We start from the raw sequence: 21,453 nt of genomic DNA, 5'->3' as shown, positions 1-21,453 counted from the left end.
AATGCCAGAGTTGCTTGACATCCTCCATTTCTCAACTATTTTAGCAAATTTGAGTACCCTCAGTCACAGTAAGAAGTTGTATTTGAAAGCATGTAAAATAGTTTCTCGTAGGTAAATTGTACTTAGCCCATGTCAGTCACACCAACAGTTTTTCCATTCTTTATTATGAAAAAAAGATTTCTACCAACATAGTAAAATAAGTTATACATCTGGCCATCAAATTACACATTTGCTTTACAGTCGGCTCCAGAGGAAACTTTTGGAAAAAACGTTTTGATCGTGAAATGCTAGAAGCTAAACCTATCTATTCCCGCTTTTAAAAAATAATTTCCACAGGAAATTACATTGAAAAATCTTTAAAAACCATTGCTATATATAGTTTTAAAATGCAAATCCTCTGACATACAATTAATTATTGCACAAAAAGATGTTCAAAAATAAAAGTGGCAACCCTTTCAGCTCGAGTACTTGGAATTTTCCATGCAATCATTGATGATGCTTTCATTTAAGGACCATGTTTTATAAATAACATTTCAGTTTTTATTTAATGGCTGAAATCTGAAAGTTATGGTATATATGGACTTAATATTGGCTAACATGACATGTTTTTGGGGAGTGTTCAAGTCCACTGCCACAGGTGGTGGCATTTTTCTTTTCATTCATTTTTTTAAGGCTCGACCATGGCTGGCCTCACAGAGGCCTCCTGCTTTGGGGGTGGGCCTCCTGCCGAGATGTGGCGGGCGCCAGCTAGAGGCTGACCAAAGGCGTCGTTGTGACCAAGGTGTGGCGGGACACCCGGAGGCAGGTCCGCGGAGGGGCCGCTGTGCTCGCGCGGTCCTGGGAAGCGCATGTCAGGAGGGAATGGTGGGCGAGGTCCCATAAGTCCACGGGGACCTGCAATAAGGAGGCGGTACAAAAAAAAAAAAGTGAGACTAAAACAGTATTATACATTGTTTCTAGTCTTCTTATATTGCACTTTGTTAGACTACGGGAGGAATTAGATGCAGGTCCTAATGGTCAAATTCTGATTTAATGCCTGTGGAGTGACCCCCACATTTATTGTGGTGGATACGTTCCAGACCCACACACAATAAATGAAAACCATTGGAAACACTCTTCTTTCTTCTCTTTGCATTTTTTACTTGAAAGTGGCCAGGGAATTTAACTTCTTGACAATTGCACCATGTTTGTTAGGGGTTCATTCATCTTCCGTGCCGCTTCTCCTCACTGGGGTCGCGGGCGTGCTGGAGCCTATCCCAGCTATCTTCGGGCGAGAGGCGGGGTATACCCTGGTCGCCAGCCAATCGCAGGGCACATATAAACAAACAACCTTTCACACTCACATTCACACCTAAGGGCAATTTAGAATCTTCAATTAACCTACAATGCATGGGTGGGTAGAAACCGGAGTACCCGGAGAAAACCCACGCAGGCATAAAATGATAAATGCCACCTCAAAATGTCCTCCGATAAGAACACCGAAACAGTTTTCTGTTGTAGCGAGTTTGTAAGTGTGTGAGGGATTATCACCAGGAGTACTGTAATTTGTTCGCAACTGTCCAGGATTTAGGTAAGGGCTTTTTAGAGGCGGAACCTGGTTGGGTGGCGTGTGACATTAGCAGATAAGTATACTGTACTGCAAAAATCAATTCAAGCCATTCCCTATAAATCACAGATTTGTGCGATATAGCGAGAATTTTCGTGATACAAAAAGTAGATGCGTTCTCCACAACAACAAAAAATAACTCAGGATGTAGCAGAGCCGCAGTAGGTGAACGACTATATTATATAGCGCAGGGGAACGTTTGTACTCCACTGGCTCAATTCATCAAATATTTGTATCATTTCATGATCGACATCCCTCTGTGTATATGTATCATATTTAACTTTGTATGCTTTTATTGTACAGTGACTACCCACATATTTATGGTTTAGTATTCGTGGATTTTGATATTGGCTATTTGCTGTTTTTGTGATTAGGCAAAGCAATTAAGTTTTACTTTGCTGCCATTTAGTAGAATAATGGTAGTGTTGTTAAGGTTACTTCATTAATGGTGTTTTTTCATCTCCATTTTGAGATGTCCTGTTTTGGTGGCAGTTCTTGAATACACCGCATGCACTGTCAAGTGAAAAAGTGTGGTACAGCTTCTCTCCCAGTGCAGCAACTAATAGCCTATGGTAATTTACTTTACAGTTACTATTTGCCTGTATACCCTAATATTTGTAATCGTGAGCAAATACTAAAAGGTGGGTTTAATTACTTAAATCCGTTTGTCTAAAGTGCTAGTGCGCATATTTGTTTGCCCATGTGTGATGTCACATCGGTTTGGGCAATCTTATTTTAGGCTAGTATGGAAGACAATACTGACGACTTAAGAAGATAATGAGCAAATGATAGAAGCATGGTGTTATTGCTTTATAGCTTTATGAGCGTCTCTGTTTTAAGAGCTTTGCTGCCATTTTGTGGCATTACATGCAATTACAAACCAGGGGTGTGGGGGGGGGGGGGTACATTAGTTATTTTCAGATATTTGCTATTAGCAGCAGTGGTCCCTATCCCCATGGATGGTGGGCGTTCATAGTAAAGATTTACAGAGTTTGCTTTTTGAGCAGACATGAGTGTGTATACTTGAAAAATTGGTGTGTTTCGATTACAACAAGCTGGCATTGAAGGGGTATATCCGAACTGCGCATTTGAGACGCATCCTATCATTATCCACATTTAGAAGAGGCCTGATTCAGATTTTTTTCCCCATTTAAGCTGCCACGACGCATATTCTTAATTGTGTCACTTCTACCATACGGTGTAAAAATCCAGTGAGTGACACTAAAACAGAACATACCATGTGGCATCGGCCCAAAATGATGGGGCGGAGGCGGACGGAACGGTGGCGGCGGAGGACCCCGAGGATCTATGATATTGCCTGGACCGGGCCTGGGGTGGAATGCGTGTCCGTTGGCAGGACGGGGCCCAAAGTCCCCTCCCATCGTCCCAGGCAGAGGCATACCCGGGTGCCCATTGGCGGGCAGAGGAGGTCCAGGAGGAGGGAGAGGCACATTCGGAGGATGACCGTGGGGACCTGGTGCTGGATGGTAGAGGGGCGGTCTCAGTGGTCTGTAGGGACCACCGGGGGGCAAGCGGCCATGGGGTCCAGTCGGGAAGAGTGGCTCATGGAGTCCAGGACCAGGTGGTGGCGGTCCTTGACTCATGGGGCCGGGCGAGTCCCTGATGGGTGATGCTAGGAAGGATCCAGGACCCTGCGACAGAGAATAAGTGTGCTGATGTGGATCAACTTGATGTGGTCAAGTAAAAGGACAATTATTTATGGGTTATTAAGGATAAAACTCTGACTTAACCGACTTGTTACACATTTTTATTGCTATGTTGTCACACTATTTACTCAGCGCATGGAGCTTTCAGCATCTTGCCTTACAGGGTGGAAATGCTACCCACACAAGGGTGTAATGAACCAAACCAAGCTTCAAGCTGCAATTAAGATACCTGATGACACCAACTGTTATTGCTGTACTCTGCATTTGCATAAACAGAACCACAGTGGCAAGTGGCTGTCACACATCCTTTGTTTATTTTGACGGAAGAACATGAGTTTTTATTAGGACGGCTTAAATGTTTTAAAATGTGAAATTGCATAGAACGTCTCCTTTAACTGAGACACTGAGGCCAGTAATTGAGAACACAGTAATCCCAATAAAAAGGCAAAGCCAGGTCACTGAAATCTAACCAAAAACCATGATTATTGGGAGCGAAAGAAGCACCACGGTCATTAGGCTGCTGCTTGTTGTGGTTGTGTTAAAAACACTCAAAACACAACATGCAGACAGGCCTGTTAAGCAAAATCCAGGTGAAGTTAGGATGGGGGGGGGGGGGGGGGTTATCTCTTGCATATACCCTCACATGGACCAACAGACAGCCTCTTTACTCACTGACTCAGCAGCCTCTTTCGAGGCCTCAGCCTCACTTTTTATGTGTGGATCTACTGCTTGGTTCTGCTTCAAAGGAAGGACATATACAAAAGGAAGTCAAAAAAGGGGACAAGGGATGGCCACATACAAATGCACATTCCTGATCTCTCTATCCCTAGAAGGAATTGGATTTCCATGATACTACACACAAGTAAATGAACAGAATATCAGCAAGTCAACATATTGCTGTACCATGCAATGTTCAGTATGGTAGCTGAAAGTAAGTTAAGGAGCTGTATTTACACGCTAACTTCAACCACCTGGGGAAGCTCACTTTCTTCACTATCCATTAATTTGTTGTTATATAGGGTACACTGGAACCTCAAAAGTCAAATGCCCAAACTGTTCTTTAAAAAAATAACTAAATATAATTTTAAAAAAATTGCTTCAAAAGTCAAAATTTGAACAACATAAGTCATCAAATGAAATGCAACTTCAGCTCAGTGAAAACCTCTTAAGATTCACTCCACAAGCAGTCATGATGACACCAGAAATGGAAAAGCATCTGGATGCTTAGTACAATATCAATTGCAAGGTATATTTATAAGGCAAACGTGTAATGCATAAAACATACAAGGCTTTATGAATTCCAGCAATACAGCACCACTCGGTGCCCGTATTACTACAAAAACATGTTCCTGTTCTTCAAGTGTCTGACAGTCATCTTCAAAGGTTGAGAAGTTTTACTTTGTGTTTTATTCTACAGTGGCAACGAATGTTGCAAGGTTGATAAATGTTTTATGATGCCGACAGTTTGTCCCTGGAACCAATTCATCTATTTTTCTTTTTCTTTTTTATTTGTAAGTCGACTCATGCAAAAGCCAACGGGACTTGTTTGAAGTTCCACTTATGCACTAAACTTCGCTCTATTTCTAGGTACCCCTCTACCAGGTAGTGCAACTCAATTACCAAAAAAATCTGTTCATTATGCCCATCCATAGTAGGAACCGTAAATAAGACACAAAGGAAGCAACTGTACAAAAAAAAAAAAGATGAGATTGTGACTTACAGAAGCATCCATGTTGGAAGGTGATGAACTGCGGGGGCCCGACATGTCTGATAAAGAAGAAGAAATAAAGGGTCAGTGATAGTTTAGAGCAGTAGTGTCAAACTCATTTTTGCAACTGATTGTTATATACTGTATATTGTTAACTACAAATTGAGTTTGAAATAAATATAAATTGTGGCGCACAAATATTTAAGTATGCAACTATTGTTTAATTTCTGTTGAGAAAAGATTTGGTGAAAAAAAATGCTTGCAATAGCAGATAGATAAAAGTGAAGATAAATTGCAATTTTAACAACAAACCTATTTAGCAATACGTACACACTTTTTACTTTAGTGGGCCACATAAAGTTGTGCAGATCTAGCCCCCGGGCCTTGAGTGTGACACCAGTGGTTTAGAACTTTAATAAGTAAATCCCAGCAGAATCGAGCACGAGTCTTACCCATCCCAGGATAACGACTGTGTGGGTCCGATGGAGGGCGTGGACCTGAGGGGCGACACAGATGCTGAGTACTGAATGAACAATAAACCCCCTGCAGAAAGTGAATGAAGCTCTTATGGGGTAGAAAGAGGATCGGGATTTAGGCAGGAATTATGATGCAGAAGATAGAATTACACAAGCGACGATGAAACACGCAAGAGGAAATCAAAACACTAATCTTCAAAGATTTAAGAAACAGGGGAGGTAGAGAGTTGAAGGTGCCAAAAGAGGAGGTGAACAACACAATCGAGGAACTGAAGAGTGGAGAAGGCTGAAGAGAATTTGAAGACAAGGCTGAAGTGGAGGGATGACCAGGGGGGGGGGGGGGGGGGGGGGGGAATCGACGTGGGCTAAGGAACCCGCTGAACTCACCATACGAGTCAATTCTTCGCCCCACTGGGGCGGAGGGAGGGCGCCTGGGACCCTCAATCATTAACGGCGGAGAGGGCGCCCCCCCACTCACTGGGGAGGGCCCGTATGAATCGCCTGTTGTAATCAAACCAGCCGTTTAAGAAACAAAACAGATGCTACAACTTAATACTAAGGCTTCAATAAGTATGCCAATAATTATGCGATAAACTGTAAATGATTAATCAAGTTATCAATGACATCACTGTTTTACCAGTAAGTGTTGGCTCACAATATTGCAAGTTCAAGCTAATGTAACCTTTATAATAATATTAATATATATATATATATATATATATATATATATAAATGATGTATATATAATGATCTGTTAAATCTTTGTTCCTGCAGTCATCATTAACCATCTGAAATTACATACGTCAGTGTTTCCCAACCTTTAATGAGCCAAAAATCTCATGGCACAACACCCCAAAAAGTTGTAATTGTTTGCGTTTGTTCGTTGAGTTCTAAAGAGCTATGCTGTAGATTAAATGTAGGTGCGAAATTGTTTCCTCCGTGTCCTCATTAATAGTTATCATATAACAAACTGGGTTGCTTCGTGCGTTGTTTGAAGGCTTACGGTAACATTGACACTAATCTTATTGCATGTCTAGCTTTTCGTATCACTGTACACTAGAACTTGATAGCAGATATCAGTTGTTTAATTATTTGTTTTATGTGACAGTTTTACAATAAACTACAGCGAGGAGTGACAAACCAACTTGAAAAAAGAACATTTTGGTATCTGTCAAACTATTTACAGTATAATTGTGATTGGTGGAATGATGCACACAGTGCATGTTGGGTACCTGAGTCCTTTTGTCTCCTACATCACAGGACCTAGTGATGTGACTATTGTGCATTCGCACATTGCGGATGACGATGCTCAAACAACACAACGTGCAGTCCTAGTAGAAAGCGTGACTAAGGGTCCCCTTAATGTAAAGTGGGCCAAGCAAAATCACACCCGAGCCAGCCAACATTTTCAGCTGATGTTAACTCGAGTCAGCACCTCGCAATGTAATCAACGTGCTTTGTCAAATGGAGTGGTATGGATGAAATTCAAAAGGCATTATCATTTTGCTTGGATCTAATGGTGTGAGTTTTTCATGTAATTTTAGCGCAGTATTTTAGAAACAATCTTGTATACCAGATATGATTACTTCAGGACAAAGTAGCATGGAGAAGACAATGTATGGCCTGCTCACCTTGGCGAGGGCCAGCAGCTTGTCCTGAGTTGGGTCTGAAGAGAGGAGCGCGGCGCTCATTTAGCTGCAAGGTCAGTCCAACCAATCTGTGAAGGAGGACGCAACAAAACAAAAGTCAACTTTCATATTATGCTGCCAAAAATAAATACAAATGAAACTCATCTTTCACATGCCATTATGTCAACTTACTTCTCACGCAGCTTTGATGATTCAAGTTTCTCTTGATTCAAAGCCCGCTCTGCGTTACGAGCGTTCACCTAAAAAAAAATGAAATCAAGATTAAAATCTTGACATACTACATACATTCCTCTACAAAACGAAACTTTCTGCAGCCTACCCAGTTGGAGTGAGTCTTGTTTTCCTGTTCTTTGATCTAAAAGGAAAGAATGTAACGCTTAGTACGGTTGGTGTGAAAACAGCGCTTTATTAATTTAGTGGGAGTCTACCTGATCTTTATAGACTTCCTCAGTCTTCTTCATCTGCTCCTCCATCTCATTAATGCGATGACGCAGAACTTTGACCTGCTCCTCTGCCTCCACGGCTTTGCCTCCCACCTCGGACAACATGCTCTCTTTGCTGCGACGCTCAAGCTCTTCCTTGGTGAGCCTCCTGTGAGGCCAGACAAAAAAAAAAAAAAAACTGAGGGGGGAAAAAAGCTTGGCTACGCACGGCTTGTGACGGGCGGCTAAATAAATAGTGAGACAATCGCAACACAGTGTAACTCACCAATAAACTGAATAAAATAACCCGACACAGTGAACAAAGGACAATAATGAAGACAATCTAATATTCTGTGCCATTTCCCGTGTTTGGCTCGCTACGTTTTAGGTTTCCTCAAGCCTGTGCTTTAATAGATGGTGGGTGCACCTCTAACATGGGGAAAAAAAACACTGGCTGTAATTACAAGCATGTTGCGGTTACTACAAGAAACAGGGGTGACCTGGACAAAAGGTCACCAGCACATCATAAGAACACAACTACCACTACATACATCGTCCGCAAAGCACACATGGGACCTGCAAAGCTCATTTGAACAAAGATGCCGCACTGCAAGTCTGATACCCTCCAGATAATTTACCCTAATGCAATATCTTGACACATTTTAAGAACAAAATGAAAGCATTAAAGTAACTTACTGCTGCAGCGCATTTTCCTTTTGCTGGTGCATTTCCACCATGATTTCATTCTTCTGCTGTAGGATATTGAGCTGGTTTTCCACATGGCTCTTCTCACTTTTGAGGGTTGCGATGTCATGTTCCAGCTCCTGGTGTTTTTCTGTGGCACAACAAGGTCAAACTCTACAGCACTGTTCTCGGTGACAACATTCCTCATGTTCTCCATGATCCACACACCTTCCAGAGCCTTTCTACTCTTTTCCACATTAAGCAGTTTGGACATGAAGCGGTCCCGCTCCTCTTCAATCACTGCGAGTGTAGTCTGGACCTGAATCATGATAATGATGGTTTAGTACTATCCCTAAATATTATTTGTAATCCTGACAGAAATATGCTGAGCTTTATTAGTCTTATTACCCTGGAGACATCCATCATCTGTTTGATTCTGTTCTTTACTGCAGTCTTCTTATCTGTACAAGCCATGAGAATGACACTGTATTCACTTGATTAAAAATACGTTTCTAAAAGTCAGTTTTAGGCTTGACATACCAGGTACGACTTCGCCATTCATCAATACTTTGCCGTCGCTTTTTTGCAACTCACAGGCGTCAAGGTCTGCCAGGAGCTCGGACAAAACCTGCCAGGACAAGCTTCTTGTGTGAGCTGATAATTTGGTGAAATGCTTTATTGATGACGGGGAATCAGCACAACATCCATTTAACCAAAGTGCAGACCTCCACATTGTGATCTTTGAGCACCACAGAGTCCTCCAGGTCTTTCTGAGCCTTCTGGTAGACTTTGATCTGCTCACTCAGTGCCGTGTGTTTGTCCTCCCACTCTTTAATGGTTACTTTAAGCTTGAAAAATGAGAAAAGAAATACATTGTTCAACCAAGAACACTGAGGGTGAAACATTTCCAAATGCAAAAACTATGAGTCAACAATCACAAGCTCTAATTTTCTCAATTGCTTAAAGGACAAATTCCTATATCCAAATTGTAATCAAATGGCGTTTTTTTTCCTGCTTCACTTGTCTCTGCGTGGGGCAATCAATTGTCATCTCCACTACAAAATAATACTGCGGGAAACGGTGAAAACCATGCCGGTTGAAGGCATCACTCAGAATAAGTCATGCTAACAAACAACAATGGAGGAGAACAAGGATACCATTTATTGGCAGTAGGCCATGGTAAGAAGATTAATTTGATTTGAGAAGAGTCTAAGGGCAAGAAAATGGACCACCACAGCAAGAAACGGTGGAGAATAATACCGCAATAGGGTAGGCTAATAAGATTGGATATTGTTTAACAAAAATACACATTTATATGATAGAACAAAATTTTCTATTTTTAATTTTGATAATATTTCATCAACATGTGGATCGGAGTGTCACCAAAATGGAATCGCAAAATTCTTGGAATAACACCTATTTGTTTTAAAAGTAGGCTGTTACAGTATTTAAAAACCTGCAGACTAATAAGTTGCATAAAAACTTTGCTTAACCAGAAGAAACCCGAAACACTAATTAAGGGCTCTTAACGGTTTTAAGCCACACAGAATGGTCTTACATTTTTATTTTCTTCTTTCAGCCCTGCATACTCCTTTGCAAGACACTTGTGCTGAACACTGCGTGCATCTTCTCGGATCTTGGCCTCATCCAAGAGGACAGTCGTCTGTGGGAAAAACATTTTATTATTAGACCCCTTGAAATCAAATGCGGTCAAAAGATTATGTAACTATTTGCACCTTAGCTAAAGCTTCCTGAACTTTCTTTCTGCTCAGCTCAAGCTTCTCGTTTGACTTCTCCAATTTTTTAATCTGTTTGAAAGACCAGTTTGCAGAGTGAATCAAACGACACAGTTTATAATACATTAAGAAGTAATAATAATAATAATAAAATAACACACCCGATTTCCAATTTGTACTGAGTTTTCTTTTTCTTCATCAAGTAATTTTTGGTATGTCTTCTTTTCTTCCACCATACTTTCATACCTTTTTTCAGCCTCCAAAACCTGAATCTAGAAATATAGAAAAAAAAATAGAATGAACTACTGTAGTAATTAAACAGTGAGCTACATAAGATTAGGTATAAGTGTTACCTCCAATTTTTGTGTCTTTTTCATTTCACCACAAACAGTCTTTGCAGACTCCTTGTGGGTTTCTTTCAGGTCTTCAGTCTGTTTTTTTTTTTTTTTTAAGAAAATACAAATATAATAAGACATTTGTCCTATGAAAGCATGTGCCATGTGGACATTTTCTTCCAAGCTTACCTGTTTCTGGAGTTCAGACATTCGGGTCAATGCATCATTTTTCTCTTGTTTAAGTGCTTGGATTTGATCGGCCAGGTGTTTTTCATCCACTTCAAGGAAATATATCAGTTAGCTATAAATGACTGTAATCTATCACAGTTTGTCTTTCTTGTGAAAAATTAAATGAAACTTACCAAGATATTTCTTCCTCTTTACCTGCAAAGAAATTACTAAAAGTCAGTGGTTTATCTGTAACACAATCATGCTCATGCTAGTGTTCAGCAGGGATGTATCCAATGTAAATATTGTACTGATAGCACTGAAAAATCAATGAGCCTCACTGACATTGGACAAAAATAATTACCGCTAGCACAGTTTTCCAGAAGAAGATGGTGAAGGTCAGTACGCCAACCACAGCAGTGACGATGACAGCCTGCCAAGGACAGCCAAACAAGGTTTCCCCAGGCTTCCACTCTTCTGGGAGGAGTGAAATCATCTGAGAATACAACAATGTAGTTAAGGGGATTAATAAGGAGGACTGGGGCGAAAAGGTCAGAGGAAGACTGCTGAATACGAGCCAGAGAAACTCATGCTAAAGCATCAAGTGTCTCACAAGTAAATAGCACACACACACAAGATGACACCAAGCTATCAAACGGCTTTCCCGCAAATGACAGAGCACCATATTGATTATGGTACCCTTACTACAGAAACTACAATGATTAACAAGTGGCTTTGAACAGTCCACGTGGCAGTCTTGAAAGTTACAAACAAGCTGCATCACAAATTAACCGCTTAAATCCTAACGAATAATCACTCACTGCTTCAATCACTCTCTAGTATTGCAAAATGTAGGAGCATAATTTTCAACGACCAAATAGTTGTCCGTTCTGCACATCAACAAGATAAAATACATAATGGAAGTGAAAAATCCAGTCAAGTTCTTCGGTGTGAAAATCATTAGCCAAAGAGGGGACGTGAACACGTCAGCGCATCATGACAACATCACGTCTTGTCTGTCATGGGCATATGTAATGTTTTTTTTTTTTTTTTTTCTTTAAAGTTTTTTAAAATACTTACATGTTGAAGTTCCTTTAGAAAGCACATGTATACATGCTCCAGTTCCATGACAGGTCGTGTCAGCATATAGCTCTCCATGTCGCTATTTATTCTTTATACTAATTCAACTAGCCCAAGTATGCGAGTTTGCTAGCGGGTTAAACTGAACATGGGACTATGATCCTACAAAGCAACCAACGTTACAGGCCTACGTGTGAGAATAAAATAGGGCTAAATAAATCGAAATTACTGTACAATTGGACGGAAACGGCAGCTGAGATAACGGCAATTAACATCGAACACATCAAACACGTATCGCGAAGATGGCAAGGAAACCTGGACAGGTTCCAACTACGAAAAGCGAACTAGTACCACCCTACATTAAAAAAGAAAAAGAAGGTTGTTGTAGGCATATGGATGAGTGTCAAGATGATTATCCATCCAAAAAGAAGCCTCAGCGTTTTCTGCTAGCCAGCAGCTAAGCACCGGCTGTGTTGAACTTCAGCCTCACCGCCAGTCAACAAGACAGGGGGAGGGGATACGTGAGACGTTCAGTGGTACTCGGAAATTCGTCTCATTTACTCACGTTGCTTCTTCTTGTTTGTTGGTGGCCATTCTGTTTTGATTTTGTTTTTTTTAACATGAGCCTTGACCTCACCCATCCCAAAGGATATTCTCAACCATTCTTTTCGTTTAAGTGCTTGTTTTGCAAATTAATCCGCATTTTCATTTCCCTTTATTCCTTTAGGTGCTGGAACCCACATAAGCCTGACACTCGTCTCTAATTAATCTACACAATAGCTCATGAATTTCAAAAAACACATCTGACCTACTTTGTAATGTTACTTAAGGACAATAATGCTGAAGAATGAATTTGAACAGACTATAACATGCTTAAACCTGTTTTGTTCAATCAACTGTAGTGCCATCATGATTGCAAGCAATTCCACTGTAAATACTACTAAGTGATCTGATGTCCGTTCCCGAATGTTTATATTTAAATCTGGTATGACACATGCAAACGCTGTTCTTCCATTCCCAATATCTTTTGAACCATCAGTAAAAACAGTGGTGTAAAAATGCATGTGTTGTTTTTAAGTCTCTGCTCGGCTACTTGCTCCCAGTTTCCTTTTCCTTTATCACTGTGTACTTTTTCTTACATCTACTTCCACAGGAGGGTCTGTGCCTGATACAGTAGCAAGTGGGACATTAGACAGTGTAAATGTAGATGGATTTAATCTACATATTGTCCAACTGCTGTAAGAGTGACACCCAAAACATACAAGCTTGCTCACAAAAGTAAAATATATCTACAAATGTAAATAGCCACCCCAGCGTGTCAATTCAAGTGAGCGCAAGGTAATATCAATGCAACATATTACTGTATTTTTCTGCTTTGGGAGATCAATATATTGCATATTAAAATAAGCTGTATTTCATATTTCTGAGGCGAGACTTGGATCAACACTTCATTTGCATTTACTGTTCAATGTAACTACACTACATAAAGAAAATATTGTCTAATATTATAAGAAAATATTAAACAGCCATAGGTAATGGAAAAAATACATTTAATGGTCCATTGTGTAGATGTTATAAGTAAATAGAAGCTATGATATAACTATTAGAATCATTTTTTTGTTACTTCTATGGAGTAAAGGGAACACACTGATAAAACAAGTGTTTGGCTTTGATACTTACAAGAATGGTCCACTCTGCAACTCTAGCCTTGATCATTGCAGCAGCACAACCCATAAAAGTGAACACATCTGTGAGGAATCCTACGTCTTCCTCATGAAATTCAGACGGCGGCTCCATGGAGTCCAAAGACCCTATATAAAGAAATGATTCAGTTGCTTGGAGATACCCATAATATTTTAACGCAAAGCCATAGGGCCTGATTTACGAAGATCCCAAACAGCAGGCGCTAAATTGTGTCCCCAGTGCTGTTAGTGGGCTTGTTGCACATGATCTAAGATTGCAACCTTTTGCTATGACCCAAAATAGTGGGCGCTAAATTGTGTGTTCACCCACTCTAACAAATGGTGCGATGAGACAAAAGTCATGTTTTGTCTGATTTACTCATCCCCAGTGACTGGGTATTAGACGTATGTGCTAGTCCTATGTAACACTGCATTTAAGACTTGAGACAGCACACCTAAAAAACTACTCTGGGAGACTCCATCACCAATTGTCACTGTCCACTGAAATGACCCAGATGCAAGGAAATGTTGAGTTAAAAGGAGTTTTGTTCTAGAATATGGCATACGAAAGTCCTTGTGACTGGCTCCAAGTCAGTCCTTAGGTCATTCAGAAGCTCCAAAACGCATTGATGAATAGACAATATAAATGTCGCGATAATTTTTATTTCTGGCATTTCAAAACTGTTTACACGAGTGGTGAAGTTCTCCTTGGTGTCTGTCATTTTGCCTGCATTGTACCGCTCTCAGAACACAAAATTACTGCATGGCAATTTTTCCACTTTGGCAGACACAATCCTGAGTCCGTCCCGTTAGTTGCTCAGTTTCCACAAATGTTCATGTGAGTTTACAAAGGGTTGATGAAACTACTGCAGTTTAACATCTAGTAGTGCATTAACCTTGTGTGTTGGAAGGTATAACAAACAAAATATGTGGTGGGATACATTATGGTTGACTACTACCATGCAATTTTAGTTTTACAACAAATATTAAATTGATAGAACATCTCTTGTCGAAGTGCCTTGGACTTTGGATGACCAACCTGAAAATGAGTGGTCCACATCGCCAAGGCCCTTCTCGAAGGGACTTTCCAAAGTGGCTAGAGGAAACTTTTGCAACTCGTCTGACGTGCTGAAACTCGGCTGGTTTTCTTTGTTTTTATTGACGCGTCCAGCATCTTCCTCCACATCTGGTCTAGTAAGCCCTTCATCCAAGATCTGCACTTCTTTTTCAATCTCTGCAACCTGTTTTTGAAGTTCTGTTACTGTATGGTTGTCATCACTCATCTCTGGCAAGTCAGCATTAGTCTCCACTTTGACAATGTGAGGCAAATCGTCAGGTTCCTTCTCCACTTCGACAATGTGAGGCAAATTATCTTTGACACTCATGTCAGGTTGGTCTGCAATGTCTGAAAAACATGGCAGTTTTAGAATAGAGATAATTAGGGAAAGCTAGGGTGGCGTATCAATTCTATCTTGAGAAATATAACGAAAGATCATCATAATCCATTAATTGACCATTTCGAATTTAGTCAATTGTGTGTTATTGATTGTTAAACATGTCTTGAAGCACTACTTAGATTTTGATTTAGTCTCAACTAGTATGTAGTCTAAAGAAAAAAAAAAATGACATCAGCTATGCGAAGATGCGAGAAGTTCACACATTCCTCCGCTATGACAACAATATTCTGCTCAATACAACACTGGTACAATCTAACATCTATGAATTATTATTCATTTGACCCACAGTCGATCAACGAAATGTCAAATACCCATACATCCCAAAACAAATTTGAAGTAAAAATAGAGGCATACCCTGGTCATTATTAACTTCTGTTTTCTCTTCTGCCAAAGGTGTGCTATCCCTTATTGCAGAATACTTCTGCCTTAGACTAAATGCCAGCTCTTGGAAGTCATCCAGTATTTCCGTTTCGTCATCTATCATATCCCTTCGCTGCTCATCGTCATACTTTGAGTGCCGGCTATCCAGCATCTTTTCAACTTCATCCAAGATGGTGTTTTCCGAGGTTTCCAAGATGTTCTCGAGCGCATCTTCGAGGTCTTGCACTGTCCCTGAATGTGTGCGACGGGTAGCCTGTAACTCAGTGTCCATGTCCGAGAACATAGACTCCACTTTGTAGAGATTCTTGAGACCCAGAAACTTCTGCAAACGCAGCATCTTCTCTTCAGTGTAATAACCCTGCAGCAGAGTCAGCCTCAGCACACTATCGCTGTAGACCTGCTCAGGAATTGAGGTAACATATGGACTTGGAGGTGACACAGAGTTGACAGTGTCAGCATCATATGACTGCGAGAAAGAAAGTGCATTTTCATCTTCAAGTAGGTCTTCTTTTCCCTCATATCCCTCTTTACCCATCTCTGGGTTTTCTGTATTCACATTGAGTGATTCCTCATCAATATGTGGCTCAACCTGTTGATGATCGCTTTCAAAATCTGTGCGTAAATGCTCATGGAGTAGGACGCCATCTCCTGCTGTCTTATCATCAGGCTTGCTAAATGATTCAAGGGATGGTGTCTCCTTTGAAGGAACATCATGGTTCGTTTCAGGAGCGATGAATTCTTCATGCATTTCAGTTTTATTTTCACCTAAAGCTTCTTTCAAGTCGTCCTTATCCTCCATTACAACGCTCCTGTCATGTCTATCTTCTTTAGCGACCCTGACTTCTTTGGTCACCTCCTTGTTCACACTGTGTCTGTCTGTTAATTTCTTGTGCAATTGAGCCTGAGGTACCTCGTGCGATAGAGGATCAAATTTACTGTGAACTGTACTCTCCCCTTGATGTACTGGCTCATCAGTAGGTTGTGGTGTTTCACCTTCAGTGTCCTCATGCTTGATTGTTAGGCCACCGCCATCATCCTCAAGATCAAACAAGAGTTCCTCAACCACTGTTTCTCTAGGATCTACATAAAGAGAATCTGGTGAATCTGTACGGATTCGACCTAGGTTCTCTAGCACTGTGGGATCTCTAGGATGTTCAGAAAGAGAATCTAGTGACCATGTATGGAATGGATCTATGTTCTCTGTGTCCTCATTTTCTTTAGGTTGTACAAATTCTGAATCACCAAGGACTGGATCGACATTCTCTGGTGCTATGTCTTCTTGTGGTTCTTCATATCTCAGAGGTATTTCAAAACCTTGCTCTTCCTCCCAATCTTCTGAACTTATTTCTTGCTCAGTCCACTGTGTATCACTCACATCAGAAAAACTGTCATCAATTGGCATTGATACGACCTTCTCATCATCAGGTTTTGAGTTGTCCTTTTGTCCAACCGTAGAAGTGTCAGCTTCTTCCTCTGAAAAAGATCTCTTGTCAGCATCACTGTGTTGTTCTGAATGACCTTCAAATACTTCATTCTCTTCGTGTTCATATGGAGTGACTTTAGTGGTAGCTTCAGCATTTGTGGTAACAGCATCAAAAGTTGATCCGAAGGTAGTTTTTAATTTAGAGATTTTCTCTCCTTCAGAAGTTGAGACTGTAATGTGCTCTGACACAGGATCATCTTTGGGTAGTGATTCTTCCTCAAGTTCTTTGTGAACATCGTGGGTTTTACGCTTCTCAAACTCCACATCTTCAAGAAAAGAGTCTACGGTGGTTATTTGCTCATTCATTTTGTCTTCAGCAGCATTATCTGTGCCATCATGTGTAACTTCTGTGTCAGGCACTTCTTCTTGAGATTCATTTTCCAAATCAAGTTGAAGAAAAGAGGCACTTTGATCATCTGGGGCCATGCCAATATACTCAGCTCCTATTTCATCACCAGTCACCATCGTCTCCTCTGGCGGGCTTGTGTCTTTCACGGTGTCCTGTGGCACTTCGGGTTGGTCTGAATTCCTTTTATTTTCATCATTAATCTCCTCAGTTGAAAAACCCAACAATGAATCTATCTCATAGTTGTCAAATTGGTCAAGTCCTGTGTCGAAACAGACAAAATCGGTTTCCTGCAAAGCAGACAGAAGAAAATAAATTTCCAGCATCACTGCTTTTCAAACAAACTCAAATGCAAATAATGTAAATTTAAAAATAAATAAATAAGATCAGGACTGTTTATCTTAACATGCTCTACCTCTGTTGGAACTTCAACTTCTTTATCTGTATAAACATGGTTGACAGCCAGGAGGTCCATTGGAAAATAACCAAAGTGACTTCCAACCTGTGGAATAGAGGTACACCAATGAATTGACAGAATTGTACTGCACAATTAATCAGAGAGTACAATATACTCACACTCCCAGCCCACATGTCAGCCCTTCTTCCTGACAATTTGTAGTATACATAGACCGTTTCTGATTTCTTGAACGACAAGAATCGACAGTCTGGTCCTGAGAAATCTTCCACTGCTTTCCCACGACACAGGAGCACTGAAAAAAGAAAGTGTGTAGATTTAGGAGTGTTCAAAAAAAGTGTCAAAAGAGGTTTTTCTAAAAACATACACGGGCAATTTGTACAGTTCATCCTTATCAATCCCATTGTTATCGCTTTTACAAACGAAGCAATGATGAAAGAGAAATGTGTGTTTTGTGTTACTAAAGTATATAAATACAGCCTTGCAAGACTTCCCAAAGTTGGAAATGAAACATAAAAATTCAATACGCCACATTAGTTCAACTATGTTGGACTGGGTGTCCCTAAAGTCTGAACATGTGCAATTGACAGCAATGTGGAGCAACTGCATCGAGTTCACGTGACTCTCGCAAAGTGCATCAAACTTTGCGTCAAATGATGGATATCATTGTGAAGACATTTGTTGACGTTTCAAATGAATACAATGTTGAAAATGTCTTATCTATTCATTTTCTATACCACTTGCCCTCATGAGGGTAACAGTTAACTGACTAACTAATTGATTTTGGGCAAGAGGCGGGGTACACAGTGAACTGGCCGCCAATTGCGTGGCACATAGTGTATCGACAAACAACCATTAATACCTATGTAAGGCTGGATGACATGACCGAAAATTCCCATCACTCTATAAACTGAATCTCTTCGCAGTAATGGCATATTTAGCGATATAAATTAAGTGTAAAAATTATAATAGAAGTGTTTCTGCATGGGTTATATAGTCCCATTAGCAAAGGTAAATTGCTAATAAATAAAAACAACACTAAGATATCATGTAATATTGAGAACATTTATTGTGCAGATCTCAATAAAAAAAAATTAAACTGAGCAATCTATGTTGCAAAATAGTGCAAATGAACACAAATAACCTAGCCGATATTTTAAATAAAAACAGTACAACAGGCTGTTTCAATAATGAAAAATAGCAAAATGTTGGCAACAATTTCTCAGGTCTTCAAGAACACAAAACTAAAGTGGATTTTGTGAACATCACTTCAAACGAGAGGGTTTCTATGACGCAAATGGCAAAAGCAGTGAATTCAAAACAACAATCATTTCTCAATTCAAGAGCACAATAACAAACTAGATATTGCAAACAGTATTTCCAGTACAACAGGTTTTCTGTTAAGCATAAATGGTGCAAAAAAAAACAAACAAAAAAAAAACTCTAGTCTAAATACTTAAAGTACCGGCTTTTGGTCTATAGTGCTAAACTGATAATCAAGACCCAATTTTTCAAGTTGTAATTTTTTTTTTTTTTTAAATAAATAAATATTTACAAGGCACTCAGCATCTTTTCAGTGAAGAAAACACTTAAACTCAAGCTGCAAACACAAACACTAAACTTTAGTGTTCCCTCCAGTTCACTTATTTTATAGATTGTTATCCGGGAACACAAACTTGCCCACAGTTTCTGGCTTTAACGCAAACAAGTGGCATGTGACAATGTTGCCACCAGTCCTTTAGGCCCTCTCTGATGGTGGAAGGAATGCAAAGATATTTATTTGCCAGACTTGTCACCCTTGGAAAATTAGCCTGGTGCAGCCTTCACCAGTCTCGTGCTTAGCTTTGCCATCAGCCTCCTGTGACTGAAGGTAACTTTTTATTTCCACTTCAATGGCCTCTGTCAGATAGAGCAGCTGGGCCAGGGTGAGTGGATGTTTTTTTTTTTTCTTGAAAAAAAAAAAAAAAAAAAAAAAAACTCAATTTCACCTTCATAGGCTCTCTTTCTCCTCAACTCCACCAGAAGCTGCCATACTTGTTTGTGGGGGTGACTCTGTGGCAGATAAAGCTTGAGCCTCAAGCAGTGTCTGAATTTCCACTGCAACTTTTTAAATCCGGACCAAGTCTAAATCACTGACTTAGCATCGATTTTCTTAACCAGCTCTTCCTGCACCCTGGTCTCTGTGTTTGAAGCAATTGTCACATATACGATAACGTCACCAATAAGTGTTATCGAGATTGGTCAGTAGAGTCCAAATCTCTACCATAGGCCTAAATGTTATCATTTGTACTATCTAGTGCATATATTGCACAGTACACACCCCTACACCTGTATACAATTGAACAATGACCTTAACATGCTTTATTGGAATTTGGAAAAAAGATGGGAGTGAGTACCCACAGAAAGCATGGGGACACGAGAAGACAGAAATTTGAACCCCAAAGCCCAGAACTGTGAGGCAACCGTGCTAGCCACTATATCCCAGTGCTGCCAGTTGAAAATGTAATTTCTTTGCAAATATGCATTTTTGCCCCTGTGCCCAGCCTTCAGGGAAACCCTATATAAAATGTTGGGCTGAGATCCTTTTACGCTTTTGATTTTCTTATACAACTAAGACAGTGATTTGCGATTTCAGTAAACATTACTTTATTCAATAAACCTCTGGTGACGTTTAAACGGCCGTTGTACACTTTAATATAATAGTAATATATATAATAAATGATTTTTTTTTCTTGTAAAAAAAAAAAGAGAAAACTTTATTAGTGTTTTTTCCCCTAAGGCGAGTAGCTTCCGCTGCAGTTGTGTTTAGCTAATACATCTAATAAATTAAGAAAGTTTTGCTTAACAACATCGCTAACAAAACGTGTGCTAACGTTAGCTGTTGTTGACAAAACCCGTGCTAAAATCAGCCGCTGTTACATATCGTTTGACCAGGTATTTGTTTTGTTTGTGGTACTATTATCCATTAGCTGCTAGCATAAGGTAGCCAACAATGCAGGCCGCAGGAGCTACCAGACAACCGGCCAACGAAGGCTGCTTCAAGGCGAATAACCTTTACCAGCGATCGGACAAACATTCACTTTAGCGAACTAGCCAGCAAAAGAAAAGTTGTCGCAAGGATAAAACAACAGCAGCAGTTATCACAGTCGCAAATATCGAGTGTCAACAGGTCAAGAGATAAGGCTCAGTTTATGGCTAGCTGCTTGGGGATGGATAAGGAAGCATCCCCGAGGTTAACTATCAACACAAAAACTTACTGCTGCACTCCTCGTCGGCGCATCTCTTAAAGTCGGAGAATCGCTTCTCCAAGGCGGCGGTTGAGATAAAATTAAATAAAAGTAATAAAAAGCCTTTTCGATAAAAGTGTTTGGCTGCCATGCTGGCAGGTTTAGTGGTGAGCAGGAGCACTGGGAGGCGACACGTCAGCAGATCAGATCCGGCTGGGTGTAGGCAACACGGCTCCGTTTTCATTGCGTGCTGCCCGGTTCACTTTGGCTGTTTTGTTCGCTCATATCCGAGTCAATATCACCATAAGTTGCATTTGAGACTTTCCCATTTCACCCCCCAAAACCTGAGCTTTTCCGTCGAGCTTAATAGACACTGCATTCAGTAGAGGTTATGCTGTTAGAAATGTGATTGACTGCAAGCAGACAGTGGACATGCAAACAGCAAAATATGGGAGCTTGCTGACAGAGTGGACAATGACAGGGTGGACGTTTGACTGGACATTTGCATTGCAACATGATTCAGTTAACGACAACCTGTTAAACTGATGAAAAGCTTTTCATATCAATTGAGATTTCTCTGTAACAGAGATGGACACAACATCCGACCGACTACACTCATAATATCATGAGAATTACAAAACAATTGTGAAAATATTTACTCTGCACCTAGCCACTGTTTCAAGCCTCCATTGGGAAAAAAGAAAAGAAAATGCTTGTCATAATGTCACTGAAAACATCAAAGGGGCACGTACTAATTTTTGAATATGTTCATGAAATTATAACATGCATGATCAAAACGACTCATTTTATCCAATAACCTGTTGTGGACAATAAAAACCATGTTTTGTTTTTATTTAGTATCATTTAACCATTTATTACACAGACTGTAGCTAGCACAGCAGTGCATGCCAAAATCACTTGCATCCAATGG

The 21,453-nt window shown here is 40.2% G+C and overlaps 1 protein-coding gene across 5 annotated transcripts; it reads right to left on the bottom strand.

The window, feature by feature from the left end:
• Nucleotides 1-143: 143 nt before the first annotated feature.
• mia3 (MIA SH3 domain ER export factor 3) lies at nucleotides 144-20,947 on the bottom strand. Of its 5 annotated transcripts, none has more exons than XM_061753490.1 (28): nucleotides 20,553-20,938; nucleotides 17,457-17,590; nucleotides 17,296-17,382; nucleotides 15,025-17,170; nucleotides 14,253-14,618; nucleotides 13,212-13,342; nucleotides 10,816-10,947; nucleotides 10,646-10,667; nucleotides 10,473-10,561; nucleotides 10,302-10,379; nucleotides 10,110-10,220; nucleotides 9,949-10,020; nucleotides 9,771-9,875; nucleotides 8,938-9,060; nucleotides 8,753-8,840; nucleotides 8,621-8,673; nucleotides 8,441-8,531; nucleotides 8,225-8,363; nucleotides 7,535-7,697; nucleotides 7,426-7,461; nucleotides 7,278-7,345; nucleotides 7,089-7,174; nucleotides 5,845-5,958; nucleotides 5,434-5,478; nucleotides 4,994-5,040; nucleotides 3,946-4,011; nucleotides 2,844-3,258; nucleotides 144-894 (listed from the first exon to the last, which is right to left on the bottom strand). In XM_061753490.1, the coding sequence occupies exons 1-28, from the start codon at nucleotides 20,764-20,766 to the stop codon at nucleotides 668-670; spliced, it is 5,448 nt and encodes a 1,815-aa protein (XP_061609474.1). In that variant the 5' UTR covers nucleotides 20,767-20,938; the 3' UTR covers nucleotides 144-667. The 5 variants fall into 5 exon arrangements, 3 of the variants coding, with proteins under 3 accessions (XP_061609474.1, XP_061609475.1, XP_061609476.1); XM_061753491.1 differs by having other exon boundaries at nucleotides 3,946-4,008; XM_061753492.1 differs by lacking the exon at nucleotides 3,946-4,011 and having other exon boundaries at nucleotides 20,553-20,936.
• Nucleotides 20,948-21,453: the final 506 nt, after the last annotated feature.

The sequence above is a fragment of the Phyllopteryx taeniolatus genome, chromosome 18 (assembly GCF_024500385.1).
Source record: "Phyllopteryx taeniolatus isolate TA_2022b chromosome 18, UOR_Ptae_1.2, whole genome shotgun sequence".
NCBI classification, from domain to species: domain Eukaryota; kingdom Metazoa; phylum Chordata; class Actinopteri; order Syngnathiformes; family Syngnathidae; genus Phyllopteryx; species Phyllopteryx taeniolatus.
Note: the sequence above shows the minus strand (reverse complement) of the source record. Positions and strands in the feature narration are given on the sequence as shown.